This window comes from Mytilus edulis, chromosome 5, assembly GCF_963676685.1.
Source record: "Mytilus edulis chromosome 5, xbMytEdul2.2, whole genome shotgun sequence".
Classification (NCBI taxonomy): Eukaryota; Metazoa; Mollusca; class Bivalvia; order Mytilida; family Mytilidae; genus Mytilus; species Mytilus edulis.
In genome coordinates this window covers 87146157-87172131 of record NC_092348.1, presented here as the reverse complement: position 1 = coordinate 87172131, position 25975 = coordinate 87146157, and the positions used below count along the sequence as shown (strand labels likewise).

General features: G+C 31.6%; 3 protein-coding genes across 3 annotated transcripts in view; all 3 read right to left on the bottom strand.

Moving 5' to 3' along the window:
• LOC139525293 (gamma-aminobutyric acid type B receptor subunit 2-like) overlaps nt 1–8079 on the bottom strand; it is a 37175-nt gene extending 29096 nt beyond the window's left edge. The window contains exons 1-2 of the mRNA XM_071320496.1: nt 7954–8079; nt 2076–2213 (exon numbers count right to left, since the gene is read on the bottom strand). Of these exons, the coding sequence (XP_071176597.1) occupies nt 2076–2213; nt 7954–8079 (264 nt within the window). The remainder of the gene's footprint in view (nt 1–2075; nt 2214–7953) is intronic.
• Nucleotides 8080–13580: 5501 nt separating this feature from the next.
• Nucleotides 13581–15356, bottom strand: LOC139525292 (uncharacterized). Its single transcript, XM_071320495.1, has one exon. The coding sequence runs from the start codon at nt 15354–15356 to the stop codon at nt 13581–13583; it is 1776 nt and encodes a 591-aa protein (XP_071176596.1).
• Nucleotides 15357–15511: 155 nt separating this feature from the next.
• On the bottom strand, nt 15512–16225 carry LOC139525291 (uncharacterized). The gene has a single exon (XM_071320494.1). It carries the CDS (start codon nt 16223–16225, stop codon nt 15512–15514), a length of 714 nt encoding a protein of 237 aa, XP_071176595.1.
• Nucleotides 16226–25975: the final 9750 nt, after the last annotated feature.

Here is a 25975-nt window from a genome sequence, read left to right as displayed (position 1 = left end):
TTCATTATTTCCTCCGCGGTAATATCACGGTCAAGTAATTTTTTGTCGTCATCGTTTAGTTTATTTTCGATGTGACTGGTTAAATCTTTAGCACTTTCCAAATTCCATCCCTCGAAGCTAAATAAATTTGAGTAGAATTTAACTTGTTCTTTTAGTATTTCGTCTATATTGTATTTATAATGCCCATTATCTGTTTTTTTTTCGACTTCATAATTTATTTTTTCCGTTTTTCTTTTCGAGATTGAAAAAGTAGCTCGACGATGTTTCCCCTTCATCTGCCCATTTTACACGCGCCCTTATTAGACGCCTCTGATTTGGTCTCAATTTTTAATTAGTGATTCTATTTCTGATATCTTATTTTCAACCTCTCTAGACGTAGTACTATTTAATTTGAGCTTTTCTAATTTCTTTTCAAGGTTGATAATATAACTTTTTTGAGAATTTTTGTTTAATATTTTACTTACTTCCATTGTTAACTTTTTTATTTGTGATTTTGTTACATCCCACCAATCTTGAATTTTTTCGAACCTACTTTTTTCATTTTTCCAGGTTTCCCACCAAATTTTAAATACATTCTTAAATTCTTCACTTTTGATTGTATTTATATTCATTATACATATACCTGATTTTTATCACATAGGATATAGTCAATTCTAGACTTTGAATTTCCTCTCTGAAACGTATACCGTTTATCTTTTGGATATCTGTCTCTCCAAATATCTGTTAGATCATATTGTGACAATAAAAAAAGTAATTTCTTTGTACCTATGTCATCACGATTATGAGAGGGATTTCTATCAATTGTTTTATCAAGAGTACAGTTAAAATCCCCTACTAAAATATTGTAATGGTCTACACTATCGTCTGTAAAATTACCAAAAAAATATGAAATGATTCAAAAAGCCGTTTGCCACTATTGTTGGCATATATATTTGAAATATGATAAATCGCACTTTCCGTTTTGATGCTACATTTTATTATTCGACCGTTTGGCGGGTTACTATTATCAAACACAACTTCGCCGGGACAATTTTTGTTTGTAAAGGGTTTATAATAGAGCAATGTCTACTAAGTAATATGTCGACAGTACTGAATTTTAACACTTTTAACAAATTTCAACATTAGAAAATGCAATCCTACGGCAAAATTATATTTGGTCAGTACTGTCTCTCCATTACATGTAAATATTTTGTTTCAATCTTGGTAATTGAAGCCATGGTAATGATGACGCCTATCAATCCGATCCGTTTATTTATATTGCAGCATTACGATCCTGACTTGAAAGCTGTATTCTAAATATGAAAATTACAATCACCATATTCTATACTTGATTGCCTTTTGTCGACTTCAAATAATATTCTGCTTGGTTGTTAGTGTAATTTTTTGAACTTTCAGTAATACATTTAAAGAAATACATTTGAATATGTCATGAAAGGATATACTCAAAATTTGTACAGGTTGAAGACTATTATCCCTATATAAACGCTAATACGAATAAGAAGTACACTGAAAATATAACATTTGTAGAGGCACGATTTTTTTTTTTATTATTCAAAACACATATTGTGTTGTGGTTAATCATTATAAAGGTAGTAACAAACTTAAACCTTTGATTAAATGATAACACTGTATCCATATATTTGATTTTTTTAGTGCTATGAATTTTTAATTTAATTTTATCAACATGTAGCCTTATTGAAAATAATGACATCTGAAGCGAGATGGTATCTCAGCATAACCAGGGGGCTGATATGTGCATCTTGTTATGCAAAAAGTATAATCGTATTTTGCTCACTTTTGAAATAAAATATTTTTTTGAAAACAAATATAAAAAAAAAATAGTCCAGTAAATAAACGCTGTTTAAAATCAATTTAGCTCTTTCTTTTTGAAACGCAATTTCACCTTCCAAAATCTATTATTTTCCAACTAAAATATCTGTATTTTTTTTGGTGTATTATTAGAAAAAAAGTTATTCACGTTTTTACCATCATTTTAATTTTGAAAGTTGTTTGTGTTGCCAGGTTCCCTGTGGTGTCTTTTTTTTTTTTTTTTTCGGTTCCCCGATAATACTTACTTGTACCAGATTCCACGGTGGTACTGTTTCTGCTATTGTACTGGTCTGTGAACTACATCCTGCTCCTAATATCATTAACTTCGTTGGCTCTGAGTAAATTTGATGAAATAATGACCTGATTGTAGGTCCGTGTGCACACTGCAAGAGAATGTATAAACATGTATATTATATTAAATTCAATTCTTGTTAAGGGCATCATAGCTCATATAAATTCCATGGTGACATCTTTAAAAAAAAATATATGGATTTGTTTCTTTAGTCCATTTTTAAACTTGCAAAGGTCTGTTAGGAAAGAGTTAGAGCCAGTTTACTCTGAGTTTATACGACAGCAGATTAATTTGATATAAGTCTTTCAAACATTTCTGAAATTGACAGTATTGCAACATCATGATTTAACCGTGTCATGCCGTACATGTTGCCATACATATATTTCTTATTATAGAAATATGAAAATATTCAAATGATAAATTGAATTCAAGAATCGGAATATACAGGACAATACACATACACTGGAATGAAAACAACAAGAGGGATGCAAGGGCATTAAAGAATTTTTTAGCGAATTCAGAATATTTTTATTGAACGCTACTGACTATACGATTCCCCCTTAACCGTAAGTCCACTCACGTACTACGAAAGATAATATTGTGACAAAAAGTTGTCTTTTTCCACCAAACATCTTACCCACTGAGTGTTAAATGTGTGATTTTTTTATCATTATTATAAAGTTTATATTATTCGTGTACTTTCTGTATATGCATATAATTGATTGTCCATGTTATAAGATATAAGAAGATGTGGTATGAGTGCCAATGAGACAATCTCCATCTAAGTCACAATGCCTATAATCAATACCAACAACATATTTCTGAAATATCTAAGTTGCATATAATAAGAGATCAAGACATGATGACATTGAAGCAAGGTGATGGATTTCCCAAGTCTAATACCTTATGCAATCATCAAATTTAAAAGGATTTAAGCTTTTTTATTCATTGTTACGACTTTCTTTGATATTTGCTTTCATAATTACTCAATCTCAACATAAAAGAAAACTATGTCACCAAGGAGATCGTTCGGAAATGAAATGTTATTTAAGATTTGCCTTGAGAGTATTTAAGACAGGTAATTTCCAAGATACCAATTAGAACAGCATAATAAACCATGAAGCCAATAACATTTAAAAAAGTAATTTCCCATCAATAATGAAATATACCCATGTAATGCTAACGAAAGTCAAGCAACAATGTTCTACATGGTACATAATACTAAAAATACTAAATATATAATAGCAGACAACATGGTTATTATTTCTTATACAGCACAAACAACATTTTCTAAAAGACCAAAAAAGTGAACAGGTATATTTTAACAAAACGCATTTGACAAGCAGGTCGAACAGCTGATGTTCTTAAGGTTTGATTTGCGAGTTTTATTTAAAAAATCTGGAGCCTTTTTTTTCGGAATCGTTATAGATGCCAACAGTTTTTGGTTGACTGTAATGACGCACCTCTATGTCAAAGTTGAACACAAACAATTCAGCCTGTCCTAACCACAGTCCCTTCCGCTATTCCTCACCACCGAATGTGACTTATCAGCGGGTGTTTACAACCCGACGGGAGCAACAAAAGAGAAGGAACTCTTAGCTCTCGAACCACATGAGTATGCATTTTATTATCTATTGACCATGTTGTTGGCTGTCTCTGTTTGATATGTTGTCTTTAATTGCCTCTGTCTTTCTTTGATCTATTGTCTCTGATTGTCAATGATATATATTCCTCCTTTTTTTTTGGTGAATATGAATTACATTTACTCACTTTGAAAGATTACAGATTTTTTAAGTTTTTATTTTGGTTTCGATAGACTACAATATGAAAAGTTAAAATTGGGAACCGAAGTTATAACATCAAATCATTAATTAAAACATGGGAAAAAGGAAAATTTAACAATGGTTGGGAAAATATTGGTCACAAAATCTTTGATATTACCAAAATTTTCATTTTTTGCTACTTCGTGCAAAGTTCCAGAAATTTACTTAAAAGAAATTGAAAGCCGCTGTTACATATATATTTTGGAAGGAAAAATTAACAAAGTAAAAGAAACACACTTATTGGCGAATTCCAAAAACGGGATTAAGAATGATTGATTTTGACAGTTATTTTACAGCACTGAAAGCCTCATGGGTCTCCAAATTTACAACAACCAATCTGCCGAATTGGAAGATTATTCTTACCAAATATTTTAACAATCTCGGTAAAAACTTTCTTGTCTTTAACATGAATTTAGATAATATTTAATCAAGAAATGAACTTGGAAAATACCCGATTTTTATTTACAAGGAATTTCAAGTTGGGATTAGCAACATTATCTGGTCACTTTTCGAATATTAGAGAACAGATTATTTGGGGAATTTAAATATTAAATATCGCAACAAATGCTTGTTTTTCTCGAACTGGGTTAACAGAGATTGGTGTATTTTAATGACATATTGGATCGTGAAGGACATTTATCCGAAAGTTTTATTTTAAAAAAGTTAATTAATAAATCAAACTGGATTGCAGAGTTTAAGATGTTAAAATCTTGCATCCCAAAAGAATGGATGCAAGTTTAAAAAAAAAAGGAAACTCCGTTAAGAGTATAATTAACATATGTAAGGTTATTAAGTTGGAAAAATATTCAAATTGAAACAAAAGATATCATCAACAAAATACTCTATAACACTTTAGCAGATACAAAATATTTAAAGCCAATCAGTATCAACATTTGGACAAGATATCTAAAATTAGAATACGTAACCACATATGTCATTTGTATACGATTTTATATTTAAAATTTGATGAAAAATTCCGTTGAAAATTTTCAGATGGAAACTGCTTCAATAAATTATTCCTACAAAGCAGTTACTATTAAAATGGAAAATATCTGAGAACGACAAATGCAGTTTTTGTAAAATTTTTAGAAAATTTTTAGAAAATTATTTACATTTCTTTATTACATGTTCATTTTTGAAAGATTTTTGGGAGAAAGTTCATTATCTTGTAGCAAAAATGAATTTTCAAAACAAGATATTAGCAAAACATATAGTATTTGGATACAAAATATCAGATTAAGGTAAAACGATTTTATCTATTTCTTAGATCTAAGTCGTACTATGTATACGAGCAAAAACTGAAATTTTTTATGTGTATGCTATGTTTATATTTTAGGAGCTACGAAGGAATATGATTGAGAACAAAGCAGTATCTCAAAATGTATTTTACATAAAGTTAAAAAGATTGATATAATTGATGGAATTAAAAAGTTTATATTTTATTATATTCTGTGTATTTTCCTGGATACCCAGAACGTATTTCACAGGGATACTTTATTGAAGCTTGGACAATGAAGAAAAGTTGTAACAAGCAATCTGAAGAATAAAGAATATTTATTTGTAAAAAAAAGGATTTTGGAAGTGGGGCAACACCAAGTTTCATTCAAAAGTAAGTATTAACATATAACTTATAATTTAAAAGATTCTATTTTCTATGAAGTAGTCTTTCTTCTTAATTCTAGTCATAATTATACGGAATACAGTCACCGTCAGCTGAAATTCGTAGCGGTTATCGGTAAAAATAATCTAAACTGTCAACCACGATTACTCATGATATAGTTTTCACATTCCATTCATAAATCGCAAAAAGAAAAACCACTACTGACCTATCTTTTAAGTGATTGCACTGTGATAATCCTGACCTTCACATTTTCCAAGACGATTTTGAATGGTGGAATCTGCCATTGTTTTTACCGGAAGTGTTTCCGTGGAGTTCAATTTCATAAAATTTGCATAAAGCGCGGGAAACCTTATCACATCAATGAAAAGAACATTTCAGGAAACTGCGTAAGTGACGAATGTCAAAAGTAAACAAATGATCCTCATAGAAACGAATTAAGATGGCGGAATTACAATGGAAAACATTCTGGAAAATGTGAAGGTCAGGATTATTACAGTGTGATCACTTAAAAGGTAGGTCAGTAGTGGTTTTTCTTTTTGCGATTTATGAATGGAATGTGAAAAACTATATCTCGAGTGAACGCGATTGATAGTTTAGATTATTTTTACCGATAACCGCTACGAATTTCAGCTAACGGCGACTATAGTCTGTTTTGAAGTGACATGCTTTCCTAGCTGACGATAAAATCGGATAGTTTATTCAATAATCGCGCGCGTCCTTTAAATACTAAGGCTTTTCTACCTCATGAATAGATTACCTTAACTGTGTTTGGCAAAACTTTTAGGAATGTTTGGTCTTCAATGCTCTTCAAAGTCGTACTTTATTTGGCCTTCACAACAATTTTTGAAAAGAGAGTCACTGATGAGTCTTTTGTAGACAAAACGCGTGTCGGCGTAAATATAAAATTTCTATCCTGGTATCTATGATGAGTTTATTTACAGTCGTTGTAAAAAAACTATTTTGATAACTTAAGTATTTTGCATTGAACAGGGCTTAAAAATCTTTTATTATATTCTTAGACAGAAAAAAGACATCGACTGCGTTTAAAGAAATCGATGTTTACCACATTTTAACCAGTAATAGCTATCAAAAATGCTACATATTCTTGCGTTAAGATATATTTCAAACCTTTTAATATTAATAATTCATCTGTATAGATATTTCAGGTAGATTTGATATCAGATACTTTTCATCTTCCTGATACTGTTTGATTAATGAAGATCTGCAATTAGTATTGTATTACTACACGTGTATCTAATTTCCTGCCAATTTATTTTAACATCGGATTGTAACAGTTTGGTGTTCATTAATCATTTTAAAAGTAATAATATACGAGTACCTATCGTATCGACTTATAAAGATGTTATTTGTTCGGGGTTTTTTGTGGGTTGGTGTTTTAAGCCACTTTCAGCGACCTTTGCTATATCATGACCGTTAGTATTTATTGATGCAGAAGGTCGGAGAACACACAGAGAACATCTGACTTGCAACAGGAAAACTTGCAATCCTGGTAAATCGTATAGTCGAAAGCACATCGCAACTAGCGGTGTCCGAACTGATGATACAGAGTTGAAAGAATGGTGTACAGTTGTGCAGAAGTATATGAACTTCTGAAACCATTTAGCCGCTGAGGCTGCAATATAAAGCAGGAGGTCTCAGATAAGGTAACCTGATTTTTTTTTATCCCAATCGATTATGACTTTGGAACAGCGGTATGCTACTGTTGCCTGTATTCAATTAATAACAGCATGCACTTTGAGCTTTTCGTGCGTTTTTAAGAATTTCAGATGGCTGTCAATCGAGGTAAAGTATTTTTTCTCTTTTCTCAGCTCACTTCATCATTGATATTCCTTGATCAAAAATGCTAAGTATGGTATTAATGCAGAAAAAAATAGTGGCTGCTCACAGAATGCATAAACAAATTTGACCGAATTGTTTCGTCTTTTAAAAGGCCAAGCGAAAAATACTGAGATAATCAATCTCATGATTCGAAAACAAACCGAATATTGCATGGCAAAAAATTTAAACCATCAGAAGACTTTTAACAATAAACACAACTCATAAAAAGCAAAAAACTGAGCAAAACAACTCCCATAAAAATCGTTTTCACAATGCAGAACATAAAAACATGAACTAGAAATTTTCTATCAACTATTTTGTTCAGTAAATCTACTTGTTTTACATTTCGCACGATGCATTATTATTTGTAATTCTAAAGCTGCATAATACTAGTAGGTGTAACAGGGAGATAGAAAGAAACATAAGCTAACCAATAAAAAGAGAACACAATAAGAAAAATAAAATATGCGGTGTTATTTGAAAGCGAACTCTAGTAGATATAAAACAAATGTAGAATCCATTTATCATTGCATCTTAGATCACCTTACCTTGCTGTTATTCCACACCATTCTTAATTCATAATTAGTTAGAATATCAGGATGGTTATTAACGTCTTCAATTGCCATTTCTGACGCCGGAAGTATCCCAGAACCATCCCACAATCCATCTTGCATCGGGAAGAACCCGCCAATATATATTGGTATTTTACATCGTATGCAAGAAATATAAAAAAGAAACGAACTAATGCTTAGTCCTACTGCTTTAAGCTTCATATCTGAGTTCATTGTCTCTACGAAGAAGTACTTTTATAGTCGGTTTATCCAATAGAAATGCAGAATATGAAAATCAATTTCTAGAAATGTTCAATACAGATTACTTTATTTCTATCATTTAGTAAATGGCATGTTAAAAGATTATAGTTAAATATTTTCTCCAGTGACAATAGCGAACATTTACAATGCTTAAAGTTTATGTATTGAATTTATCCTTTTGACTTGTATGTTGACTCCCATTTCCTGAATTGTATTATCCTTGTTAGAATATGCATTAACGTCTTTTTCAGGGAAAAAATTAAATGGCATATAAATATATTTCAATAACAAATATGTATCTATCACATTATAAATAGTCAATCACTTCCTCTTAAAGCCATTTTACGTTAAAACGTGTAAACACTTTTGAAATCACTTTAATTGTAATGTTGACCGGAAATTTCAACACATTACCAACTAATTAACTCATTATCTCATAAATGAATATTATAATTTTGTAACTAAGAGAAAAATTATTGGAAAATCCGATTGTCTAAAAGTGGTCGTTAGATAACGTACAAATAACTGGGCTACTATGTTAAGAGTCGTATATTAATCTATATACGTGGTCAATCAGTGAAATCGAACAATTTATACATGTTTTTGCTAGGTTACAGCTGTTGATATTGCCTCTGGTCTTTCGTATGTTAACGCATCACGTCCGTAAAATAGCAATATAAATTGTATAACACAGGTCCAAATTTTTTTAAATGTAACAAAAATACCGAACCGAAATCCAAAGCTTATATAAAAGATGAAGAGCTATAATCCAAAAGGTCCAAAAAGTATAGCCAAATCCGCGAAAGGAATCAGAGCTTTGCATGAGGGAGATACATTCCTTCATTTATAATAATTTCTATCATTTTGTAACAGCAAATTTTGATAACAAAAAATCCGTATTTTCATGCCAGTACCGAAGTACTGGCTACTGGGCTTGTGATACCCTCGGGGACTAATAGTCCACCTAGCTTGTTAGGTGAACTATCTCATAAAAAAACAAGTTTCTGTCGTGAACGTCGTTTATGTTATTAAAAAAAATCGTGAAGCCAAACATATAGAAAATATCCTGTTTTACTCCATCATAAATAAAGGCAACATTAGTATACCGCTGTTCAAAACTCATAAATCTTTGGACAAAAAACAAAATCGGGGTAACAAACTAAAACTGAGGGAAACGCATTAAATATTAGAGGAGAACAACGACACAACATTAAAATGTAACACACACAGCAACGGACTAAGCATTAGACAACATCCGATGAGAATAACCAATTTAACATCAAAACCAAATACATGAATTTGGGATAGAAAAGTACCGTGACACGTCTTATAGTAATGTGAATTCACACTCAAAAATAGGAGAAAACAAACGACACAACGGAAACACAACGTAAAAATGTTACACACACAGAAACGAACTATGATATAACAATGGTCATTTTCCTGACTTGGTACAGGACATTTTTAAAGAAAAAAATGGTGGGTTGAACCTGGTTTTGTGGCATACCAAACCTCGCACTTTGATGGCATTGTTAAATATAACATTAAAATGACAACATAATAATACAGGACTACAATACAAATAAATAGCAGAACATAATTTGCCTTCGGATTTTTTTGAAATTTTACGATTGAATCAAATATGTTTTTTTATTGACAGCGGACATTTTCACTAGCAACACATGCTTCATTAACATTCATTCATCTATTTTATTCTGGGTTGGAAGCCATTTTTTGAATTAAAATGGCTGGATCCGCCCTTGCCCGTTAATCAATATTTCAATAACTCTGAAACTACCAGTTGATACGGCATTCAAGAGTTATTGTTTGCTATCAGCATTTCTATGATTGACGGTTACTAGAACAAAGAGACTGCACCAAATGTAATGGTGAAGTTGATTCTTCATCGTTGAACGTTACAGTTTATGTATGAACATGGATATATAAAATAGCAATATAAACAGTATAACACAGGTCCAAATTTTTTTTTAAATGTAAATTAACAAAAATACCGAACTTCAAGGAAAATTTAAAACGGAAATGTCCTTATGAAATGAAAAAGTCAAAAGCCCAAACAATCAAACGAAGGGGAAACAACTGCCATATTCCTGACGTGGTACAAGAATTTTCTCTAATGTAGAAAATGTTGGATTGAACCTGGTTTATAGTAAGCTAAACCTCTCACTTGTATGACAGTGTAATAACATTCCTGACTTGGTACTATGATATTTTCTAATTTTATTTTATGGATATGTCGCAGCAACAATTTCATTTATGTTCCTCGTTTATTCAAAGCAGGATACGCTAAATATGTTGACTCGCTTGTTCTCGGCATCTATTTGCAATGTATGTGATTCTCTCATTTATTTATTGATACCTTGTCTTTTCCTATCCGAGATTTTAACATTTGTAAACAGCTATCGCCTTAATCTATGACTATAAAACCAAATACGACCAGAGTTTTTTTAGTTTTTCATGCATCACACGAAATATTCTATCAGTGATCAGCCCTAAAGGTTTGTTTTTATTATGTTACTACGACTGCCTTTCGACTTTTTTTTTCTTTTTGTTGACGAACGAATTGAAATAAGAAACTCTGAATTGTATTAATAGTCTAAGAGTTACCTGTTTAAAAACGTCATAGATTAGAATGAAACCAAGAAATTACTTACATATTCCTCGGAAAATATCCAGGATGCCCTAGAAAAGAGTCAATAACTTCTTATAAACATCAAAGAGAAATTACAAATTATCAAAGATCATCAAAGAGAGTGAAAGTGCATCCTATTTTTTTATGCTGTATTGTAAAAATCCGTACTTGCAACATCGACTATGATATTTTCTAATTCAAAGGCTTTTAAAACTTTGACATACTTCACTTAATTTTTCATCGAATTATTGTCATGAGATTTGATTTGAAAGTCTAACGAATTTGTAAATTTTAATATTTTATGGATATATCATGTTGAAAATAATTCATTTCTTTATGAATTGCAACCTTTAAAGGTTCGATAAATTTTAGAAGTTGTATATGCACTCTAGATCTGCATGCATGGCAGACGAAAACATATTTACAAAAAGAAAAACTATTGATGAAAATAACCATGGTTGATATCTCGCAGTTGACCTGAATAAATATATAATGGTACTTTTCATCTACATTGCAAAAGAAGGATACTTCCGAACAAGATATAATTCATTTGATATATTTAACAATCTTGAACATCATTTTGAATAATGTCAGTTTTGATAAAGAAAAATATCATTCATCAATTTTGTGGGTTTTTTTCCTATGATAAGTAGCAACTTGTGATAAATCAAGTAAACAAGACTGAATATATTTCTGTACAATTCCACGGAAAAAAACTTCGCTTTGACATGGAATTTAAAAAAAAACGCAACTTTTATTTTGGTTAGCTATCGAAATCACAGGTGCTTGAGGACAGGATCCTGTCATGAGCCCCCCATAATCCCCCCCCCTTATTATCATAAATGTCAGATTTTTCAATATATATCACTTATTTGTACCATACATATACTAATATACCATAATTTTACTCTAAATATGCATGTTTACTATCAACGTGAATCTTGACTATAGAGCGAAGCGAAAGGTTGCCAACTTCTTTTCAAGAAAATGGGGCAACGGTCAGGAAAATTTTTTATAAAATGTAATATATTTTCACTTACCGGTTAAATCAACATTTTCAGTTTTTCATGTACTTAGTTTTGGGGTTATATTTGTTATTCTCATTGGATTTTGTCTAATGCTTAGTTCGTTTCTGTGTGTGTTACATTTTAATGTTGTGTCGTTGTTCTCCTCTTATATTTAATGCGTTTCCCTCAGTTTTAGTTTGTAACCCGGATTTTTTTCTATCGATTTATGAGTTTCGAACAGCGGTATACTACTGTTGCCTTTATTTATTAGACAGCTATCGCCTTAATTAATGACTATCAAACCAATACGACCAGAGTGTTTAGTTTTTCATGTATCACACGAAGGATTCCATTAGTGATCAGCACTTAAGTTTTGTGTTAATGATGTTACTACGACTGCCTTTCGACTTTTTTTTTCTTTTTTTTTTGACGAACGAATTGAAATAAGAAACTCTGAATTGTATTTATAGTCTAAGAGTTACCTTTTTAAAAACGTCATAGATTAGAATGAAACCAAGAAATTACGTATAATTATCGTAAAATATTCAGGATGCCCTAGAAAAGAGTTGAGATTTCGTATCAACATCAAAGAGAGTGAAATTAAAATCCGTACTTGTAACATCGACTATTATATTTTCAAAAGCATTTAAATCTTTGACATACTTCACTTAATTTTTCACAGAATTATTTCATCAGATTTGATTTGAAAGTCTTACGAATTTGTAATTATAATATTTTATGGGTATATCATGTTGAAAATAATTCATTTTCTTTTTCTCGTCTACATTGCAAATGCAAGATAATTCCAAACAAGATACAGTTCATTGAATATATATTAACAATAATTTAATTTTGGATGTAACGCGTCTTCTGATTGGCTGACGTTATTTTGTTATCAGCCCATAGACATAATTCAGTCATGTGACCGTGACGTCATCAACGTTTTTTCATGGTTTTCTACGGTTTAAAATGGAATTTAGAATTAAATCATACGAAATGACTGTAATATTTTTTTCTGTCTATTCGAAATAACATTTTAAAAAAATGTGGTGCACACTGTTAAATAACCCGCTACGCGCGTTATTCAGTGTGCACCAAATTTTTTATGTTATTTATTCATAGACAGAAAAAATATTACAGTCATTCCTTAAACATGTTCATTGTTGAACACCATTTCAAATAATTTCAGTTGTCAAAAATAATAATAAATCAAGTAAACATGACTGATTATATTTCTGTTCAATTTTACGGGGGGAAAATCGCTTTGACATGAAATTTAGAAGAACTCAATTTTTATTTTTGTTATCTATGAAAATTTGCTATAAACTATTACGACATGACCGTCAAACAGTCAAGTAAAACTCTCAAACATTACCTCAAGGTCAAAAAAGTGCTTATCAACTAGTGCACATTTATGTTTATGGGCCAGCTGGAACCTGACCTTGGCGATTTCTCGCTGTGTTGAAGACTCATTTGTAGCCTTGGGATTTTTTCTGCACTTCGGTAGTGTTGTTGTCTCTTTGATACATGACCCGTTTCTATTCTCAATATTATTGTACATTGTTAGTCATGCGAATAAATACTGTCTCGCAATCAAATTTGACAATGAAATAGTATGTACATTTCGAACAATTTTGCCCTAAAGAAAACAAAAAAGAAAACAAGGCGAGTTGATTTCTGCTATTTTTTAATCAACAAGCTATACTTTAACAGGCAACATTGTTGTCTGCGACAGGCAAACAGCGGGCTAGTTGTGGGGATCTTAGAACAGCTATGTTACCTTTAGACCAAGACCCAATATACACGTTTTGTTTTGAATCTACAGTTATCGAGGCAGGTTGGACTAGTCGAGTGTTCCATATATATTGTGTGTTTATATAGTACATAGCATCACCGTATGTATTCAGAATATGAAGAGTATAATTAAATACGTCCGTGATAATCGTAAATTCTTCAATAAATCCTAGATCGGTCGGCCAAAAATTCTTTTTACTTAAAATTGGTTTACCGTCGTATCTTCGAAAATATTTTCCACATTCTTTTAATATAAATAGTTCTCCTAATGCTGGTCCAGTTCTGTCAAGTATGTAAATGTCACGTGACAACGGATTTTGATAACATCGGATTGGAAAAGTAAAAATGTTAGAACCATCTGAAGGTATGTCTAATAGCTTTTCACCAGACAAATCTACTTTGATAACTTGATTTTTTATTGGTAGTACTGCCTTGTCGGAAAACATTTGTTTCGGTGTCAGGCAAATAATATAACCATTGTTACATACAAAACATCCTTGTGTATAAAGGCTAGGAAATTTTAAGAAAGTTCTTATGTTGCTGTGCTCTTCTTTTATGCTTACCTCAAGTATCTTATTTTCATGACATGCTAAGATGGTGTTAGAATTGAGAAATGTTGCGTGAGAACTTTTTGGACAAGTTACCTTTCGTGGAGAGTTTCCACTGTGACCTGCTATTGTTATTTCGTGGGAATTTGAAAGAAGAATGTTGCTTCCTGATATTTCCATAGAATGTATTTTGACAATGTCTGCATATCTTAGTGTATTAACACATACTATGCTTTTGGTTATGTTTATTGGTTTTTCATTTAGGTGCAAAGTCCAAAGTTTTGGCAATTTTTCACTTCCTAGTTGCAATTTAAAAACATACTCAATTCTGGGAATAGTGTACGATTTCTTAATATCAGTTACGGGGTACCATTTATTCAGATTGTTGTGTGCGATTATTATTTTGACTCTGTTATTTTCTTTCAATAATTTCCGAAATTGATGTCTGTTGTCATGAATGAAATGAAGTCTTTCCATTTTATCTTCAACTGGTCTATACTTTGAAATATATAATTCCCATTTATTTGATATTTCGTTTAAATTTTTATCACTTCTATCCTCTAAATCAGAAACGAAATGCATATATCTTCTTGATATAGCACCACAGGTTAAGTCAATATATTTATTTTGTTGAGCCGACATATTTTGAAGTCTTTCGAAGCATTCATAAATATTATTCTCATGTTTTTTCATGTTAAATTGAAGATTTTTAATATTCTGACGCAGATCGTGTAAAAGTTTCTTTACATCTTGAACATTATGACCTTTATGGGCATCTATACACTCATGGCATATGTATTTCTTACAAGTCTGACAATAAACTGTACAGTTCTCTCTTTGATGGTCGCATACAACTTTCAAAGAATTTTTCAGTAATATTTCCGAATCAGCCGTATTACGTCTTGGAATTTGTTGAACATATTCGGGAACATTATGAAAGGTTCTAATGTCTTCCTTACTATCTATCACTGATTGGGCCTCCTCATATAGATTATTTGGTTTGTGTATTCGTGTTTGAGCATCATTTTCTATTAACGGCGAATGATTTGTTTCCCGATCTTCTTCAGTGCTCTCAACTAAATCTTCTCCACTGATATGAACTAAATCTTCGTTTGAACCTCGGAAGAAGAAATTACCCATATTGTTTCATTAACCAAATATCTGGCAACAATTACTAATACGTAATTATCTATCGATACAATTACTTCGTAACACACATGAACACTAATTACCTGTTTTAATTACTATTGACCCTTACAATACATTTTTGTCAAGTCTTTTGTATTTAAAGTATTTTAAATTGTTGAATGTTGCATGTTATTTAGACGAGTAAATAAATCCATAGAACTATTTTCTAGTATTGAAATTTGTATATTGTCGGGACAACGTAATGGTTCATTCACACATTCGTTGGCCTCCTCTATCTTCCTTAATATTAGATCAATATCATCCGATAACAAAATATCACTTAGATCACCTTCTAGGCGCTTTAATTTTGACTTCTGTTCTGTCAGTAATGTTTTAGTATCTTTACAATCCTTTTCGAATTTCTTTCTTTCTTTTTCTAATTCTTTCAATGTATTTTGGCTTTGTTCATATAAATGATTTATCCATTTATCCTTGTAGTCTTCTACTGACGATTTTAATTTTTGATTTCTTAGTTCTTCATTTGTTTTCTTCGTTTCTATAATTTGAAGTTCAGTTAAAACATCTTCGAAACCGTCATCCGTATGAACCTCAGCAATTAACTGGTTTCTTTTGGACAAGTGAAGAATTTCTATATGTTCAATATTGCAAATTGCCGGTTGGTGAGTAAACTTTATGCACTCAGTACACACAAAGCATCTATCTCTCATACAGTAAAAATCACAGACGAGAGGTGGATGTTTCAAACATTTTACATTATCATTGTCTTCTATGAGACTAAATCCATCTAGTAAATCTACTTCATTAGAAGCAGTTTGCGTTAAAAGATTATCACAAGAAGGACGTTTGTGTACCTGTGCCATCCCAATATAACATGGTTTAAATGACACAAAAGTTCATTGTGTACCTATTTGGTATTCCTTTGATACTAGACTATCAAATAAATCAAATATGTGATCGATAAAATACTTCCTATTAACATAAGCTTCCAAAAACATGATAGATTTAATTTGTGTGCCGAGGATGGGATCTAGTTTCGTAATAATGTCTTGGTGTGATAATTTTTTTGATACTGCAACTAGTTGTGTTTATTTCCTAAATATAGTAACACCGCTATATTTTGTGCAATGTCAATTTCATCATGGGACTCTGTTTTCAAAGTCAGGGGTTCATTAAGGGGTGAAACTAAGTTTGAAATTTGTGTCACAATTTAAATAGCTTTGAATTTATTCATTTAAGTTGCAGTTTAAAAATAGTATTAAGTCAATGTCAGAAAAATATCAACTTTTTTGTATTTGGCGCAAAACTGGAGAAGGGTTTCTCAGCCTCATACATAAAAGTTGATATATATATTTACTTTCTTGATTTAATATGGAGTTTAACTTATGTGAGCGTAGGACATATATCAGATAAAGCCAAAAGTAGTATACCGCTGTTTAAAAGTTATAAATCAATTGAGAATGTTTGCTCCTCTTGTTTATAGAATTTTTGCCAGATATTTGGAATCCTCTGGTTTTATCCATATAGTTCAACTATCCCCTACTTTTCTTCCATATTTTGCTTGAATATGTTTAAAAATGTCATCTTCTTAAAAAAAACATTTTACCAAATAACTTCCGTTTACAATTACAAGATGACAACTATTAAGACATTGTTAACATGATCATCGATTTATGAGATTTGTCCATTTACATGTAGCATGTACCCTGTTGACACTTTCTTATGTTTATACTTTCGATTGCTGTTTTTCGATACATGAATTCATTTTTATGTCAAATGATTTTAAATGTATATTGTTTTAACTAATCTATATAAATATTCGAAATAAATGTAAGATTCACCTCGACGCCCGTTCCTCAAACTGGCGTAAAAATCTGATGTCACAATAACAATAGAATTAAATTCCAAATTGACGGCTAATTGTGTGTATGTCCCTCAAATCGACGGCTTTTTCGTTGTTCTGAAATCGGTGTCCAATTTTGGGTTTCGTTCGTTTAATGGATCTGTCGCAGTTAAATCATAACTTAGATAAAGTCTAAATCATAATACTTTTCAAATCGTACTTTTTTTCAAAAAAAGATTGGTTTTTATATCCTTGCTATAGTTTGAGCTTGTATACTGCTCTCTTGTTGTTTTTTTTAGTGGGGTTGAGGTTGGGGTTGGGGGTTGTCTCATTGATGTATATTATAAGATTGTGAATGGAAATTTGGAATGTGTCAACGTGACAACACCCGACCAAAGAGCAGAAAACAACAAAAGGCCACCAATGGGTCTTCAACACGGCGATATAATCATGTTTAACAGTATCCACCTATTTGTCATTTATCTTTATGAAAAAGAAACGAAAACGACAACGAAGGTCAATAATAAAAACGTCTTTAACCAAAATTATAATATGCATGTACCTGTTATAGTAATATGATGTCGGTGATTGTCTTATTGTAAATTCTGTATGTTTGTCCTTTTATTTGGATAACAATATAACAGTTAAGTTGTTTCTGTACGCTTCATCATAAATAGAAGAAAAAAAAACGATAATAGAAAATGTAAACAAAGACCAATTTAGAAATAAAACATTTAATGAAACTAGCCATCGCGACGAGAAGAGACTCTGATCGATCGGATGTCGTTTTTGTGATACGAGAGGTCACATTGGACGTCGAATGGGGGTCTAAATATTGGACACTGATTTGAGGAAGTTTCGTCAGATTTGAACGTCGATTAAAGGCCGAACGTCGATCCGAGTCTAACATATACATTCTTCTATTCGTTCAAAGAAAATTTCAAATCTTCATTCTTTTTAAGTATATGACGAAAAAAAATACTAACTTAACATCAGCTTAGATAATCATCGAGCTTGGTACAAAACAAAAATTACCCTTTCACAAGACATCTTCGCTTAGAAGAAACATTCATTTGATATAGTTACTTTTCATGTTATAGGAAAGTACACTGAATCGGGCTTACATATAAACTGGAACAAAAATATTGGTTATTTTTTTTTTTTAAATCAAATAATTCAAAAGGAAAACTCACACACTCGATGAGGAAAACTCTTGATGCAATGACATCAAACCAGTAGATAAACTCAATATAGATTTTGAATGCCAGACGTATTTTTCATCTACAAAAGATTCAATAGGGTTGGCTTGCGCGAATAAAAAAAAAGATCAAATGACCAAATAAAGCTGTAAAGGCAATTTCTTCATTATTTTCCAAATACAGCTTCGATTATTTTATTCCTGTGATTGAAAACTTCGGTTATTCAGAGTTTTAAACTAGTTAATCGACCTATATATCTCTGTATTTTTGCAAATAAACAATACAAATAATTTATTTCAACAACAGATTTATTTTTTTTCGTAAAAAATAAACAAAAAATCTTAATCTTTATATATTTTCTTAAATCATATAGTTTAAAAGCAAACAGAGGTAAAATTTAATGGCCTCGATTTCTCAATCAATATACAGGTTGCTACCCAATAAACTTCCTAACAAGTGAAATGTAGAAAGATTGGGCTAAATTTAGAACAATATTAAAAAATCGAATAAGAATAGACATGTAGCAAGTCTAGTCCTTGAAGTTTATGACACACCAACAGCTAAAACAACTTCCTGAGAAAAAACACTCTTTTGGTTGGCTGCGTACTGCTAAGTCTTAGGTTTTGTAAGTCCTGTTTCATTGGCTTCTTTAGCTTTTGTTTGGCTTCTTGTGCTTTCGTTTTATTGCCATGGCGTTGTCGGTAGTTTTTCAACTTATGAGGTATTCTCTCTCGACTAACACGTTTAGACGTTCGGAAAATTGTTGCATATTCTAATATCATTTCATAATTTATTACAAAAAGTAAAATAACAAAAATACTGAATTCCGAGGAAAATTCGAAACGGAATGTCCGTAATCTTAGTCAAAATCAAAAGCTCAAACTCATCAAACGAATTGACAAATACTTTCTTTTGCACAGGTTGATAAAAGTAAGTTCGTAAGTTGTCTTCTATTTGCTATAACCGTTGACACTTTATAGAGTTCATTGATTGCTGTATTTTTCAAATATTAATAAATTCTATATGAACTAGTTAAAATGGATATTATGACCATTTATGTTGTTCATATAATGTAAATATATCTGATATTTGGTAAGTGTGCATCAATTTAGCTAATAAAAAGGCTTATACATTTTTGGCTATATTGTGATAGCCTCTTTTGACTGTCGGTATTCCAATGGGAACAAACTGTTCCCCGTTTACTTGCCGATTTGTTTCTTTATTATTATGAGGCTGACTTCATGCAGAAACTTCTTAGGAAGAAAGATAAGAAGTTAGCAATATCCTTTAACTCTACTTTCCGCTATATAGATGATGTTCTTTCACTAAATAATTCAAAATTTGGTGACTATGTGGAACGCATCTATCCCATCGAGCTAGAGATAAAGGATACTACAGATACAGTTAATTCAGCCTCATATCTTGACTTACATCTAGAAATTGACAATGAGGGTGGGTTGAAAACAAAACTTTACGACAAAAGAGATGATTTCAGCTTTCCAATTGTGAACTTTCCATTTCTAAGTAGCAACATTCCAGCAGCACCTGCATACGGGGTATATATCTCCCAATTGATAAGATATTCCCATGCTTGCATTTCCTATCAGGATTTTCTTGATAGAGGGTTGCTGCTCACAAGGAAGCTATTAAACCAAGAGTTCCAAATGGTGAAGTTGAAATCATCCCTTCGTAAATTTTACGGACGCCATCACGAGTTGGTTGACCGTTATTGAATAACCGTTTCACAAATGATATCGGATATGTTCCTTACGTCATAACTACAATCCCCTTCCCTTTCATGAATTTGACCTACCGAATTAGACTATTTACCGGATTTGTAATCACATAAGCAACTCGACGGGTGCCACATGTGGAGCAGGATCTGCTTACCCTTCCGGAGCACCTGAGATCACCCCTAGTTTTTTGATGGGGTTCGTGTTGTTTATTCTTTAGTTTTCTATGTTGTGTCATGTGTGCTGTTGTTTGTTTGTCTTTTTCATTTTTAGCCATGGCGTTGTCAGTTTGTTTTAGAATTATGAGTTTGATTGTCCCGTTGGTATCTCTCGTCCCTCTTTTACATATTTGAATGTAAATTTGATGTGCAGTTTACAGTTTTTAATACGGTGAGCTGAACAGAAACGATAATGTTAACCCAGGGAGATAATATTGATTGTCATACTTCCGGTCAAAATGGTAAATTTGATTGGTAAATACTAGAGAGTCCTATATAACCCTTCATGTAGACGTTTGATCATGTATGTGCTTTGTTAAATACGGATGGTTGTCATGTACCTGACGTATTTATTACTTTCATTCTAAAATTTAAAGGCAATTGCTACAGAATATATACGTCCTCATATGTGACAACTTTATGACAATCCTCCATCGGATAACCTGTAGTTATATACAGGACTTATACAATTTTATATATAATATATTCTGTCTCAAATCTAGCCAAAAATGTCATTTTGGTTTGTGACCAGGATTTTTTTTTTCGCTTAATCGATTTATGACTATTGAACATAGGAATACTTCTGTTGACTTTTTAAAATCTTATGCAAGCGGGATTCGAACCCCAGAGTTGATGTTAATCTGGCCATTTGGTTACAGGATTGAAAATATTTCAATCCTTTATGGGCGGATTTAACATGCATAAATATAATACAAAAATAAGTAAGCAATGAACTTGGTTGTTAAATTTGATATATGCTTTTTTGTGCATCTTTGTTTGTTTGTTTTTTTTTTTTATCTGATTGAGATTGTGACACGGAGATGACTGATGTATCCCCAATTTTGACAATTTTACCTTCTATGTCTGTTTTGTTCACGCATAGTTGTCAATATAATGGAATTTGATGCGACTGTCATACAAGTGAGAGGTTTAGCGCTATAAAACCAGGTTCAATCCACCATTTTCTACATAAGAAAATGCCTGTACCAAGTCAGGAATATGACAGTTGTTGACTATTCGTTTGATGTGTTTTATCTTTTGAATTTGCCATTTGATTAGGGACTTTCCGTTCTGAATTTTCCTCGGAGTTCAGTGTTTTTGTGATTTTACATTTTTCGGTAAGATCAAAGGGAAATTTCGTAAAATAGCGATAATTTGAGTATATGAAAATTTTATTTTGCAGTAAGCAAGTTTATTACATTGATATAACTGTATCTGATATTTCAAATACTAGTAGATAAATTGAATACATCATTACTTGTGGCTTAGTGAACATACAAGAAATTCAACATTCACAGTTGCAAATGTCTGTTTTTGCTTTTAAAGTAGGAGCTTAGAAGTTAAAATACCATAATAGATCAAAACTCCTATAAAAAGTTTTGTTTGTGACCTTCGTATACCTTTCCTATCAAGTTTTATTGCTGTTTTCATTTATCTACTTATTTACTTTTCAAGAAAAAAGCTTTGCAGAATGTCAACCTTTTGGTGACGTGAATACTTTAAACAAAAATCGCTGTTAACCTGAACATTTATTTCAATAAGATTCTTATAGCTTCAAATAAACTTTCATGTGTAACTTCCATCAGAATCTGTATAAAAACTCTTCGACGGTATCAGGTTAATTAGTTGTTACGCCTGAGCTCTTTCCGTCTAATCAAAAATAAGAGCATCTAGAAAATTGTTTACTTTATAAAAAAAAAAATATCTTCGTCACTGCCCTACACGCCAACGGCGTACAAGGGCAGTAAGTAAGTAAGTAAGAAAATTGTGCCCAATACGACTTAGGCAATATATGCCTGGGGTAGAAAACCCTTAGTTTTATAGTAATTTAACAGTTTGTGAAAAGAAAAAGAGCATATCAATGGTATTTTAAGTCTAACACAAACGTGCAGACTACTAGGCTGGTATAATTCTCCGAAAAGTCCACTGGCACAGCCTTTGCTCCAGTTGTTGTCAAACAAGCGTATACGTACATATGCTTGACATATACACGTCTGATATAAAAGACCCCTTTTGACTCCCAAATACAGCATTTTTATAAGATGTTAGAAATCTAAGCTATTTATTGAAAGTAGACTATTTGTGTTACATAAATATAGACTGTTATACAATTCAATGCACATGCATTTGGTTCTAGCATCATAAATTCATGCAAAATTACTGAACTCTTCACAGTTTAAGTTGTTTTACTAATTTTTAGGCGGTTTTTATCTAAAATCTAAAGTGGCCGCACTTTTGTCCAATTAAAACAACAGTAGAATACCGCTGTTCAAAAGTGATACACTGATTGAGAAAAGAAAACACGGGTTACAAACTAAAACCGAGAGAAACATGTCAATTATGAGAGGAAAACAACAGAACAACAAAAACAAACGCCAACCTACATAGAAACGAAGTATTTGGTAAAAAACTTGCTTCCGGACAATTATCTTTTATGTGTGTATATGTTGTATTTTTTTTATTGATACATAACATACAACAAAAATAAACTCAAATCCTGCCACTTACATTTAAGACAACTTTTTACACCTGTAGTCTTCAAATTGCCCCTATCGTCTGTTCTGAACCATCACTTTACTTTAAAAAATTAAACATCATTCATTGGGCCTTGGTCAGCATATATAAATTTAAGAAATGAGGAGTACTACCACCTGTATAACTCGCTTCTTTGTAGTTTATGCACATGTATATCTACTCATCATAGATACGAGGCTTATGACTTTTGACCAAGTAGTGGTAAATAAACTCTTCATAGGATTATAATTTTGTACGCCAAACAAATAGATATGATGGAATTTTTAATCAATGTGGTGCAATTATGAAGCATTATAATAATAAGAATATGTAATATGATTGCCAATGAGACAAATCTCCATATGAGACCAAATGACATAGATACTCTTACAACTATAGATTGTCGTACAGCCTGTAACAATGAGCAAAACCCATACTGCGTAGTCAGCTTTAAGACCACGAACTATATTTATTTATCATTATAGATGCCAGGCTTATAATCGTCTACTAAAAACTGAAGCGATGACGCCTAAATCAGAAACGTTACAGGCCAAATAAATTACAAAGTTAGAAATTGATTTTGACCTAAGTTCCGAAAGGTTTTGCCAAATACAGCTTATGTGATCTTTTCTTTATTTTTTCTGTCATTTTTGTACTTGTAATAATGAGAATAAAAATCATAGTATAAACACATACATTTTGAACTAATAAATATCAGGGTTATGCCGCTTTTTCCGACGAATCTATAATACTAAAATTACGAAGTCCAATTTTTCAGCCGTCATCACGTAAAAACGACGAATCAAAGAATTCAACTTTATATATCACTAATATAGTACAAAGGTGTAGATTGAAAATTACACCACTCCAGGCCCTTTTGTTTTCCACGTAATTAATATTGCCAATAATTAAGAAGTTCCGGGTCGAGTCCGATACCGATACCAATAGTATATTCACCTGTTACCTATTACCTAATCTGTACGTTCCGCATCTGGCAGGCGCACCACCAAACGGTGTATTCAGGGTTAATATGCTATATACACGGGTCATAATCACAGGGTTGACACTACTTAATTGTGAAATAGCTACCTATTGTAGTATTTTAATCAGTAAGACTTTCTAAGATAACAAGGCTAAAAATGAGGAACAGTTTTCAATTTGTTAGTGGGCATACATGACGTAAAACAGCGAATCAAAGAATTCATCTTTATTTATAACTAATATAGGACAATGTTGTTGATTAAAAAATACTCCATTCCAGGACCTTTTGTTTTCCAAATAATTAATATTACCAATAATTGATAAGTTCCAGTTCGACGGGTTCAAACAGAAAGATTTGAAAGCAGAGAAAAACTGTGTATCTTATAATCGGCATGACTTTATCAGATGACAATACTAATATTAAAATAAGGCTTGCGCATAGTTATATACCTTAATTCAGTCATGGACCCGCGATATCACAGGTGTGTTCTAGTATTAGTTAAAATAACTAAATTTGAAGAATAATGGAAAATCCATAAATATTTGTCTCATCAATCGCCCTCATCGTAACTTTTTAGACTGTTATGATATGACACAATATTTATTTTGAACGGTGCTTCTGTTTGTAGGCTGCATATAAAAACTCAAAAACCAAACAAAAACCAAACACTAGGTATAAGTTGTTATGGCTATAACTTGATGAAATGGGAAAAAAAACCAATTAATAGAAATGAAAGTTCACGATTAAAGGGAGATAACTAGAAAATACCTCGCAACTCGACCGACATATCACAGACAGTCTTGTCTCAGAATTTTTTTCCTATATACATTCATATAACACGTGTTATATTAAGGTATATAGGGGGACAAAATCTGAGACAAGTGCCTGTGTGACAAATTTATATTTGTTTATGATCAGATATGTTACTGCAGTTTCATCAGTTGTGTTTTATTGTGATAAGTAATGGGGCTATGCAAATAGTGGAAATTTGTAAATGTAGTATGAAAGTTCCAAAATATATACCAAGCATCAACGAACTTGCAAGAGTACGTAAATGTCTGTAAATCTAAGGTAAGAATATAAATATTTACCGACCTTGCTTGGGATGTAAAGCCAGTGAAGGTCGTTAAACACTTTCATCAGAATACGAATATTAAAAAGAAGAACGTGTGATTATAATTGCCAATAAGACAACTATCCAACATATACCAGAGAATGAGGATGGAAACAACTGCAGGTCAAATCACTTCGTCAATAGTCAAAACCCGTACTGTATAGTTAGTTGTAAAAGGTCGTAGCATGACAAAATGTGAAAATTCAATAGAAAAAATCAATGGCTTAGATGATTATTTTCGGGAACATATTGTAAAGTGTAGGTCACTGTTTTGTAGACAGGTTTATGTATATGTAGTCAATGAAATTATGTGTAGTAAATAATTTATGTTCGAAAACAAATATCTGTATCTTAGAAAAGGGTGGTTGTCATAGATGAAAATTACTCAATACATTATGTTTAAATGTCTTATTTTTACCCGATTAAAAAACTTGACTTGTGTAATAAAGAAGATCAGGTGATGAATTTCACTACTTGAACAAATGTACCTTTTTCAATGACGACGATGAAAGTTTTAACGACCTTGACTGGCTATGCAGCCCTTGCACGGTCAGCATTTTTCAATGGGGCAAAGTTTACAACCTCAATTTCTTTATAAGGTTGAATATACTATATAATTATATCGAAATATAAAATCCAAACCAACTGAAAAAATTTAGTAAATTTATCTTTTAAAAGTAGATTTTGGTAATGAAATTCCAGACTTAATCATTTACCAGTGAAACACCAAAACTTCACTACAGACATTGACAAAGCGAACAAAAATGGAAAATTGTCAATAGAGTATTCTATGCAAAAAAAAAAAAAAATATTCATTTAATTTTAAGCATTATATCAGTATAAACTTCATTAAATAAAAATTCTACGAAATTATGTTATCTTCTTTGGCGTTTAAATTAGGTTACGTCATAGGTATACGTCCAGCATTTAACGTAAAATACTGGGCTTTTATGGCTTTTGCTCGCTTTGAAATGTCATAACATTTGATATAAAGAAAGTGTAGGTGCAAA